Source organism: Monodelphis domestica, chromosome 2 (assembly GCF_027887165.1).
Source record: "Monodelphis domestica isolate mMonDom1 chromosome 2, mMonDom1.pri, whole genome shotgun sequence".
In the NCBI taxonomy this organism is placed as follows: Eukaryota; Metazoa; Chordata; class Mammalia; order Didelphimorphia; family Didelphidae; genus Monodelphis; species Monodelphis domestica.
Window position 1 is genome coordinate 25,646,926 of NC_077228.1, and position 10,666 is coordinate 25,657,591.

At 48.5% G+C, this 10,666-nt stretch overlaps 1 protein-coding gene and 1 non-coding gene across 2 annotated transcripts in view; both read right to left on the reverse strand.

The window, feature by feature from the left end:
* SCP2 (sterol carrier protein 2) overlaps window positions 1–10,666 on the reverse strand; it is a 65,790-nt gene that overhangs the window by 38,584 nt on the left and 16,540 nt on the right. Inside the window, exons 5-10 of the mRNA XM_056815117.1 lie at window positions 10,122–10,186; window positions 7,630–7,760; window positions 5,643–5,702; window positions 4,776–4,862; window positions 3,370–3,520; window positions 1,277–1,424 (exon numbers count right to left, since the gene is read on the reverse strand). Of these exons, the coding sequence (XP_056671095.1) occupies window positions 1,277–1,424; window positions 3,370–3,520; window positions 4,776–4,862; window positions 5,643–5,702; window positions 7,630–7,760; window positions 10,122–10,186 (642 nt within the window). The remainder of the gene's footprint in view (window positions 1–1,276; window positions 1,425–3,369; window positions 3,521–4,775; window positions 4,863–5,642; window positions 5,703–7,629; window positions 7,761–10,121; window positions 10,187–10,666) is intronic.
* Window positions 9,376–9,439, reverse strand: MIR12317 (microRNA mir-12317). The gene has a single exon (NR_162849.1). It is a non-coding gene; the product is annotated as a microRNA mir-12317 (primary transcript).

Here is a 10,666-nt window from a genome sequence, read left to right on the forward strand (position 1 = left end):
CCTAGAGACAGGAGATCCTGGGTTCAAATATGGCCCCATAGACACATAGCTATGTGAGTCTGGGCAAGTCACTTAACTCCTATTACCTAGCCCTTACCACTCTTCTGTCTAGGAAACAATACCCAGTTTTGGTTCTAAGATGGAACATATGAGAAAAGGAAGAAAGGGAGAGAGAGAGGGAGAGGGAGAGGGAGAGGGAGAAAGAGAGGGAGAGGGAGAAGGAGAGAGGGGGGCAGGGAAGGAGTGAGGGAGAGAGAGGGAGAAGGAAAGGAAGAGGGAAAGAGAGAGAGGAAGGGATAGAGAGAGAGAAGGAGAGGGAGAGAGAGGAAGGGAGAGAGGAGGGAGAGGGGGGAGAGAGGGAGAGAGGAAGAGAGGAGAGGGAGAGATTGAGGAAGGGAGAGAGAGGGAGGAGGAGAGAGAGAGACAGAGAGACAGTGAGAGACAGAGAGAGAGACAAAGAGACAGAGAGAGAGACAGAAGGGAAGGAGGGAGGGAGGGAGGGAGGGAGAGGGAGAAGGAAAGAAAGAGGGAGAGAGAGAGGAAGGGATAGAGAGAGAGAGGGAGAGAGAGAGACAGAGAGAGAGAAGGGAAGGAGGGAGGGAGGGAGGGAAGGAGGGAGGAGGGGGAGAGATGAACGAACAAATGAACAAACAAACTGATTGTCCAAAAGAGAGACAGAGAGGGTCTGAACTAGGAGAATAGCTCTGTAAGTTTAAGGGGGAGAAGGCAGGTGCAAGAGATGTTGTATAGACAAATCCATGAGTCCAGACCCCAAAGAGATACATGAGAGAAGGTGCAAAAGGATCTGTATATCCAAAAATATTTGTAACAGGATTGGATATAAAGAAGCCATCTTCCTATTGGGGATGACTAAACAAACCAATCTCTGCATGTAATGGAATATTCGGATGCCAATAAGAATGGACAAAAAAGACCATTTCCAAGGCAATTGGGAAGACTTCTATTAACTGATGCAGAACAAAGTGAGCAGAGCCAGGAGAACATTTCACACCATGATAACAACATTTTAGAGAAAAGCAACTCTGAAAGACTTTCAGAACTCCATCCATACAAGGATAAACCAAAAGTCGGAGAGGCTGAAGACAAAGCAGGCCATTTACCTTCTGCCAGAGAAGTGATGGACTGAAAATACAGAGGGGAACATGCATCTCTGGGCATGGCCAATGTGGGCTTTGTTTTGCTGGACAGTTAATGAGTTTCATTGGGGTGGGGGTGGGGGGGTCTGCAACTAATCAGATTGAGTCAGTGCTCTTACCTTCAGCACATAGTCCCAGAGCTTCATAAGTAAGGAGTTCATTGGAAGAGAAGCAGTCATGAAGTTCAATTACATTGATGTCCTCCGGCTTCAGACCTGACTTTTCATAGCACTTTCTGGCTGCTTCTTTACTTAAATCAAAGCCGACCTAAAGCCAAAAGGACACAAATGAATAGGATCGCTTAGGCAGAAATTGTTTACAGAAATGCAGCCTTTGGTTAACCTGTACATCCCTCCAATGACAGCCACACCTAAGGACTGTCAAAGGGGCCACATGCCGTCTTAGAGCCCTGGTGGGTTTCAGCTGGAACCAAAATGCAGGAGGCCCGGCATCTACTCACCCACTCACAAACAGACAACCCAAAGGCTTGTCTCCAGGAAGAGGCTCCAGGACATCCTTAGAATCTAGCAAGCCTTTATAACTTCAAAAACATACCTTATGTCTCTCAAACAACATACAATAACCAACTAATCTGTAGCCTGCCACATCCTGCCTATCACTAATTGACTGTGAGAGATTATGATCTTAACCAAACATCATGGCGGCCAATGAATCCCAAGACCCATAGAGCAACAGTCACTTCTGTGGCAGGGTTTGGGTATGAGATAGTAACCATGGGGTTAAGAAACAAAGTTAGGGCCAACCGACATGGGAAAGGCTTAAATGGACCTCTGCCCTTCTAACCTTCTTTAACAATCCAGTCTAGTAAGAGTAACCCAATTTGACTGGGCATTTTCCTCTTAACTGTTTGGAAGCCCTGAATTTGGCTAATGAGTTGATAACCACGTAGATCAATTTGTGGATTTTGTTTCAGACATGTTTAGGATTTTGCTGGTGTCGAGAACTCTCGGTGTTAAAAATCTCTCCATCAGAACATTGTGTACAATGTTCTGATGGAACAGACGCAATACTGGATGATGAACAACCGTGAATGACTTGGCCATTCTCAGCCATACGATGATTCAGGACAATTCAGGAGCACTAATGATGGCAAATGCTCTCGACCTCCAGAGAAAGAACTGAAGGAGATTGAAGTATACTGTTTTTTACTTTCTTTTTCTTGGGGTGGGGCTTAGTTTGGTCTGTTTTCTTTTACAACGTGACTAGTATGGAAACATGCTTTGCGTGATTGTACATGTATAAGCTATATCAAATGGCTTATCTTCTAAAGGAGAGAGGAAGGGAGGAAGAAAGAGAATTTGGAACCCAAAGTTTAAAAAAATAATGTTAAAAATTGTTTCACACATAATTAGGAAAATAAAATAAAAATGTTAAAGACCCTCTCCATCAATTGATTTCAGTCATTAAGTTTACAGTGTTTCAGGGCTGCCTTGGGACCTGAGAAGGTAGAAGGCTTTCTCATAGTCATAAAACTACCATATGCCAGAGGAAGCACCCCCTAAGCCCAAGGCAAGCCCTCTGCCCACAATACCACACGGACATGCATGTTAATTTAACAACTAGAGAGAAAATAAGTGTGTAATAACATATAATGCAACGAAAGTGTAAATGCAATTATCTTCCAAGGGAAGACAAAAGATATACTTAGTATTTCTCAGAAGAGAAGGCCTAAAGGGGAACAGAAAAGCTGTCTTTAAGTACCTGAAGGGTGACTATGTGAAGAAGGACCTAAAGGACCGACTTGATCTGCTTGGCCCCAGAAGAAAGAACTCAACACCATCAGAGTAAGGCATAACTGAGAGAAAGATTCAGTCTTTTTTCTTTTTTTTAGATCCTCACCTTCTGTCTTAGAATCAATACTGTTTATTGGTTCCAAGGCAGAAGAGTGGTAAGGGCTAGGCAAGGGGGGTTAAGTGACTTGCCCAGGGTCACACAGCTGGGAAGTGTCTGAGGCCGGATTTGAACCTAGGACCTCCCATCTCTAGGCCTGCCTCTCAATCCACTGAGCTACCCAGCTGCCCCCAAGATTCAGTCTTAAGAGAATAGATGTCAACTTCCTAACCATCAGAGCCATCCAAGAGGGGAATGGGGTCCACCCTCCCCACCAGCCTTCACATTTGAGCTCATGGGGACTCCTGTGTGGGTTCAGAGCCATTTCAGAGGTGCCCTCCTTGTGCATTTTCTGACATACCACTTTGATCATGCTGTTCTCTTTGAAGGTGCTCCCCATGTCCGTCACCATCTCTTGGGCCACAATCTCCACAGCTTGAGATTGCAGGTTATGCTTCCTTATAAATGTTTCGTTAGCCAGAATTGCTGCAGCCGCTCCATCAGAAGTTGGGCTGAGAAAAAGTAAAAGTAAAGATTGCTCTGAGGCAAAAGAAATAATAGTCATCCCCTCTCCCATCAGGTCAGTTCTTGGTGCCGTCCAAGTCAATTCTACAGCCTCATTCTGCTTCTACTTTGAACTGGTGGACCCCAGGGAAAAATAAGGAAGAAAACACATTGAATCAAATATACTCTTATTCTAGGAAAATATAAGAGACGCAAGCCTCCAGGAAACAATTGAAAAATTGGGTCTCGTTTCTCCATGCTCTCCCTACATTACAGAGGGTAACTGGGGAGGCACCTTCTACCACAAAAGTCTCTGAGGCCTAAACAAAGGCTTTGGGAATGTCCCTGTGGCCAAGGGCAGCTGCCAAGACTGCCACTAAGAGCCTACCTCTATGAACGCCAGTCCTCCCCAGAGACCTCTCTAGGCTCATCCTAGGACCTGGAGGGGAGTGGCATTCACCAGAACCCAATTGTGAGGGGCTGGATGGTCAGACTGCAGTCTCCTCTCAAGGGGCTTTCCAGCAAGGAAAGGAGCAAGTCCAGAACAATATGCCCAGCAAAGTAGGTGAGCTCTGCTTAGGGGTAAAGCTGGATCTTGGTCCCAAAGAGCTGAGGCTTAAACCCATCTCCTTCCTCTCCTCAAAGGGGGAAGGGGAAACTATAGCTGAGAATGGGGGACAAAGACAGCCTGATTTGGCTGGCAGAGCTCTGAGTTCTCCATAGATGGTGATTAAATGCTTCTTGGTGACCAAAGGGAAGATTCAAGGATGGAGAGAACATTTAATGGGAACTTAAATGTAGTATAAAAATTAAAGGTGATGGCACTGAGTTACTCTGATGGGCCACAGAGAAGCCACAGGGGAACGTCTCCCTAATCTCAGCAGACAGGCTTCTACTTGTTACAAGGAAGGGGCTCACGGGCTTAGGGGAAGTAGGGCTAGGCCAAGGGAGGGAGACACCAAGAAATGACTGAGGCAAAAAGAGAGAGAAAACTCAATGCCATCAGACTAGGCATAAACCATGAAAACTCAATAGAGAACCAAGAAACAGAGAAGTTCTCTGAGAGATGGCCACGTCTAACAGTTTGCAGAGCGAGATCAAAGGGAGGAATTGCAGAATGGTAGGAGGGGGTATTCTGGAGGGGGTGGCCTTTGGCCAAGAGTGGGTCTGTCCTCAGGAAGGAAGGTCCAAGACCTGGAGGGGGGCCCTTGAGACACCGAGATGGCTACAGATTCTCCACAGTGTCAGAGGGACTATTCTTACCAACAGTGTAAGCGAGTTAAAAAATCAAAGACTTTTGGGGACTTCATCACTTGGTCTATGCTGTACTCCTCCCGGAACTGGGAATACCTAGGTACAAAAAGGACAGTTAGGAGAGCACAGGAGACAGTGGCTATCAAGCTAGAGATTCCTAGAAGAAAAAAGGGGCCTTTCAGGGCAGCTAGGCAGCTAGGGAGGTCCTGGTTCAAATCTGGCCTCAGACACTCCCTAGCTGGGTGATACTGGACAAGTCACCTAATCCCCAGATCTAGCCCTTATTGCTCTTCTGCCTTGGTACCAGAATTAAAAATTCAATATGAGATTCAAGGAAGGTCCAGGGAGGGGAATGGCTTGTGCAAGAACCTTCACCTAAATGCATCTCCCCGTTTCCTTCTGCTGGCAGGCCTCAGAGGACTGGTTTGGTGCCCTGCGGCTCCTGGGCTCAGCAGCCCAGGCTCTGATCCCAGAGGGCCAGCAGGAAGAGTCATTTGGCTGTGATCTGAATGTCTGGGGCACCCCACACTCTTGCCCCTCCTCATCTCTCTATATGATGGCCTCCTCCTTAGGCTTCCTGCTTCAGGCCTCGTTGCACATGAACCCATTCATTCATTCATTCATTCATTCCCATGTGGGACTCTAAGTCTGTGCCAGGAACAGTGCTCCGTGCTAGACATAGAGACTGGATAAATGACTTGCTTCTGTAGATAAGACTAAGGGAGGCAGAGGGACAGAGGGGAAGGGGCCTGGGTTTGGAGGCAGAGAATAGAAGCTGTATTCTGGGACCCTGTTTTACTATAGGCAATGCATAAAGCTTTGCACATCATGGCGGGAAACCCTGGATTTTCATTGTCAGGCCTCTGGGATACTTACGGGTTATTGACTGAATGTTTGTGATTCTTCAAAGCAATTTTTGTAAAATGTTCAATTTTGGTACCTGCAGAAAAGGCAAGCATCCGTTAAAGGGTAGAAACGTCTCCCACCACTTTATTCCCAACATGGTAAGAAGAGGTAACGGTCCCTTCTCTCTCACTAAACCATCCTGCATTGCCTTCCCTACATGGAAAGCAGCACCAAACCGACCCACCACAGAAAAATCTATTTGTGATTCAACTGGAGGCTGATGGAGTAAGCAGAAAAAAATGCAGATGTTAAACCAGCCCAACCTCCCTGACACAAGTTAGTCAAAACTCATTGGTGGGAAGGAGCTGCCGGAAACCCTCCCAGAGGCCGGCTTCATTTCTTCTTTTTTTTAACCCTCACTTTCCATCTTGGAGTCAGTACTGTGTGTGGTTCCAGGGCAGAAGAGTGGTCAGGGCTGGGCAATGGGGGATGAGTGACTTGCCCAGGGACACCCAGCTGGGAAGTGTCTGAGGCCAGATTTGAACCCAGGACTCTGAGCCACCCAGCCAACTCCAGAGGCTGGCTTAATTTCTTTCTTTTTTATTTTTTTTTAAACCCTCACCTTCCATCTTAGAGTCAATACTGTGTATTGGCTTCAAAGCAGAAGAGTGGTAAGGGCTAGGCAATGGGGTTAAGTGACTTGCCCAGGGTCACCCGGCTGGGAAGTGTCTGAGGCCAGATTTGAACCCAGGACCTCCCCTCTCTGGGCCTGGCTCTCCATCCACTGAGCCACCCAGCTGCCCCCCTGGCTTAATTTCTAACATCCTCGGGACACCCTTAGTGCACAATCATTCTTTAAGGCCTGCAGACTGTCCTACCTCGTCCTCTCCCTCAAAGGGGAGACGTCGAGAGCAGAGCCCAGATCGGAGCCCAGGACATGGCGCGGTGCTTCCTCTAGCACATGGCTGAAAAGATGCCCAGCCTGAACTCAGCAGCAGCGCCCAGATGGCCTGCCTGGGCAGAGGGATCCAGAGGCTTTGGAGGGAACGAGGCTCCTGACGGCCAGGACCACAGGGAAGTGAGGTGGAGGCCAGCTGGGCCTGGCCAGAAGGAGCCCTGAGGGGGGCAGCCTACATCAGCTGAATGGAAGGAAGAGCTTAACAAACCCAGAGGCCTCCCAGGCCTCTGGAAGCATCCACCCAGCCTGGGAGGAACTTCAGAGCAGCAACCAAAGAGGAAGCAGCCCAACTTCCAAACTGTATCAATCTCCTCACTTTCAAAATGTTTTTAAAAACCACTTATAAGGGGCAGCAATGGGGGCAGCTGGGTGGCTCAGTGGAGAGCCAGGCCTAGAGACGGGAGGTCCTGGGTTCAAGTCTGGTCTCAGACCCTTCCTAGCTGTGTGACCCTGGGCAAGTCCCCTAACCCCCATGCCCAGCCCTGACAGCTCTTCTGCCTTGAACCCCTAGAGTATGATTCCCCCTATTTCAAACCACAGCCGGGCCCCTCATTTTATCCTGAGAGGCAGCACCTTGGAGGGCTCTCAAGGCCGGGTGGACACGAGCACGGGCTCTCCGCTTTGCGAGTCTCGGCCTCCTCTTTCTTCGTCTGTAAAGCTACGAGCTAGTTGCGGTAAGGAGAGCGGACTGTACTGAAAAGGCCCATTTTTCTACAATGGCCCATTTTCTGAGCTTCGTGAACATCCTGGGAAATAGACTGGGTGGGACTAGCCAGCCGCACGCAAGAGGAGGCAGCAGACCCTGCGCCCATTGTAAGGGGCCCATCGGCATGCAGGCGGCCCCAGGCAAGGCTCCGCAGCTGGGATGTTCATCAGACCCTTCGAGGGGCCCCACAGCCACCCCCACCCAGAGGAGGACTTGTTCCGGCCCGGGCTGAGACTTTAGACGAGCGCAGCCTCCCCGCATGACCGAAGCACAGCCGTGGGAGCAGAAGGCTCTGGGCCCGGGGGGAGGGGCGGGCCAGGGGGGGACCAGCTTCTCCTGGCTGTCTGCTGAAGGTACCGTATTTCTCCATGTGCTCTTTGCCGGCACAGCCAAAGAACTGAGCTGCTATGGGGGCCGAGGCCAAGCCGTACTTGTTCACCATCAATTCGACATGCTTGTCGATCGGGTTGGTCCTGTCCGTGTACTGGGGAAAAAAACAGAGATTCGAGGAGCTGAGCAAATGTCCCTTCTGGCGAAGAGTCAAGGGAGCCTGTTACTGTCTGGGGCAGACCTGGGGGAAACGCTGGGGGCGCCAGGGAGGGCGGAAGCAAGCGAGGGCCGAGGAGGACAGAAATGCCAACGCGGGAGGGAAGAGCCTGGTCACCAGATACACAGAAATTCCATTCCTTTGGATAAGCATTTATCAATCGCCTGCTAAGATAAGAGGAAGGCCCTGGACTGGGGCTGACGGTACAAACACCCAAACCCAGCAGTCCCTGGCCTCCGGGAGCTCACATCCTAGGCAGGAGGGCTGGATCTAGAGCCATGATGGTAAACTTATGACATGCGTGTCGGGACTGACACGCACAGCCATTTTTATGACATGCGACTATATGCGGGCTCAGCGCACCTCAGGGCCTGGAAGCTGCTGGGCTGCTGAGCCCGTAGTCATGGCCATGAGGTGGGAGGAGCCTGCTCGCTGGCCATGGGGCAAGGGGTGAGCAGGGGGTGGTGGGTGCCAGGCAGCTGGGGCATGTGGGGCTCCCATGGGGGCAGGGAGGAGGAGCTCAGGTACAGGCTGGCAGGCAGCAGCTGCTGCTCTCCCCAGGTCAGCCAGCTGGGAGGGGCAGGGCGGGGCCAGGCCTATGGAAGACTGGGCAGGGCTCAGGCCCACATGCCATGGAGGAGTGCCTGAAACTCATTACCAGACACTTTTAGCACCCTGAAAAATATAGCAATGGCTTTACTCACAATTTTTTCCCTCTACATACTTTTGTAAGACCTTATTCTCAGCGTTAAATAATATCAAAACCAACAAAAGAAACAAATTGACAGATGAAGTTGGTAGCCCTAACTTGGACTTGAAGTGTACAAAATACCAACCTTCAATTGAAGATTTAGCCAATGAAATTCAGCAACAAAAAAGTCACTAATAGGCAGGTTAGTTAAAGAATTCCCCTCCCCCTCACTTATCTTAGTTCAAGGTACCCCACACAAGTTAAATAATATCAAGACCAATAAAAGAAACCAACTGACAGATGAACAAAGAAGTCACTAAGCAGGTAAGTTAAATAATTAGTTTTTGGTTTATTAAACAGTTACATATTACAATTATACATTTTTGTTATTTAAACTATAAATATCACAAAATTATGGTGGTGGTTTTTTTCTCAAAGTGACACCCCCCCCCCCAGTTATGCTCAGTTTGTTGATGAATTTTGACACACCAAGCTCAAAAGGGTGCTCATCACTGATCTATAGACAAGAGAACATGAGCTCCATTGGTGTTTCTGAGGCAGGTCCTGAGCCTAACCTCTGTGACGTCAGTGTCCCAATTTAAAAACAAGAGGTTTGCACCCCTTGGGCCCATGTTATAATCCTGTGCAGGCAGCCAAGGAGATACAACGTGCACATGAAGAAAACATAAAGTTATGGGGGCTGTGAACCAGTCAAAATAACTAAAACAAAGCCAAAAGATCAAAAGAACAGAGGAAAATGGAAGCTCTCTCTTCTCAGAAAAAAATAACAATGTAGAAAATAGATCTAGGAAATATTATTTAAGAATTGCTGGGGGGTAGTTGGGAGGCTCAGTGAATAGAATGCCAAGCCTGGAGATGGGAGGTCCTGAGTTCAAATCTGACCTCCAACACTTCCAAGCTAAGTCATCCTGGGCAAGTCACCTAAGTCCAATTGCCCAGCTCGTCACTTCTTCTTTTCACTCTCCTCTGAACGAGGCAGAGAACATGCACAGAATTTGGTCCAGAAACTCCAAGGATAACCCAAGGCAGAAGCTCTCAGGTGCTTCATGAGTGTGTGTCAAGCAGGCATATCTATATCTAAAGGGCTTTCCTGTGAAAGAGGGCTGAGATACAGTCCCTTCAGCCCCTGCCAGCAGAGCCCAGAACAACAAACAGGCTGCAAAGGGCAAATGTTGAAGGAAAAACTCCCAAACGATTAAAGCTGCTGCACAGGAAGGGGGGCAACCCAGGAGGGCTCCCTGCCAAGGTCTGGCAGGACATGAGGGGTATCTTGGGCAGTATGATGGCTCAGAGGCCAGGCCCACTCAGAGACTGGCACCTGGGCAGCTCCCTGCCATGAGGAGGCCTTGGGGAAGAGGCAAGGGAATTTTTTTTAATAGACCTAAGTGGCATTTTGATGGAAAGGCAAACCTTTACTCTAGGCTGTGTAAATCTCCCCATCACAGAAGAGACCAGGAGACACCAGAGTGAGCCCTGAGGAGAAACAGAGCCTCTCTTCTACCAAAGACTCCAGTGGATCAGATTGCCAGGAAGCCAGTATGTAGGTCTTTCCCCCCTTAAAGCCCCCAAACCCAAACAACACTCACTTTGCTTCCAAGGGAGCCCCTCTCCATCTTCTCAAATCCAAGGGCCAAGACACAGCTTGCCAAACCTGAAATAGAAGTCCCAGAGGCTTAGACACAGAGTAAAGTAGAACCCAAGTATGTTGAAGGGTGGGGGGAGAAGAAGAGGGAGACAGAGAAAGAAAGAAAGAAAGAAAGAAAGAAAGAAAGAAAGAAAGAAAGAAAGAAAGAAAGAAAGAAAGAAAGAAAGAAAGAAAGAAAGAAAGAAAGAAAGAAAGAAAGAAAGAAAGAAAGAAAGAAAGAAGGAAGGAAGGAAGGAAGGAAGGAAGGAAGGAAGGAAGGAAGGAAGGAAGGAAGGAAGGAAGGAAGGAAGGAAGGAAGGAAGGAAGGAAGGAAGGAAGGAAGGAAGGAAGGAAGGAAGGAAGGAAGGAAGGAAGGAAGGAAGGAAGGAAGGAAGGAAGGAAGGAAAGAAAGAAAGAAAGAAAGAAAGAAAGAAAGAAAGAAAGAAAGAAAGAAAGAAAGAAAGAAAGAAAGAAAGAAAGAAAGAAAGAAAGAAAGAAAGATAGGAA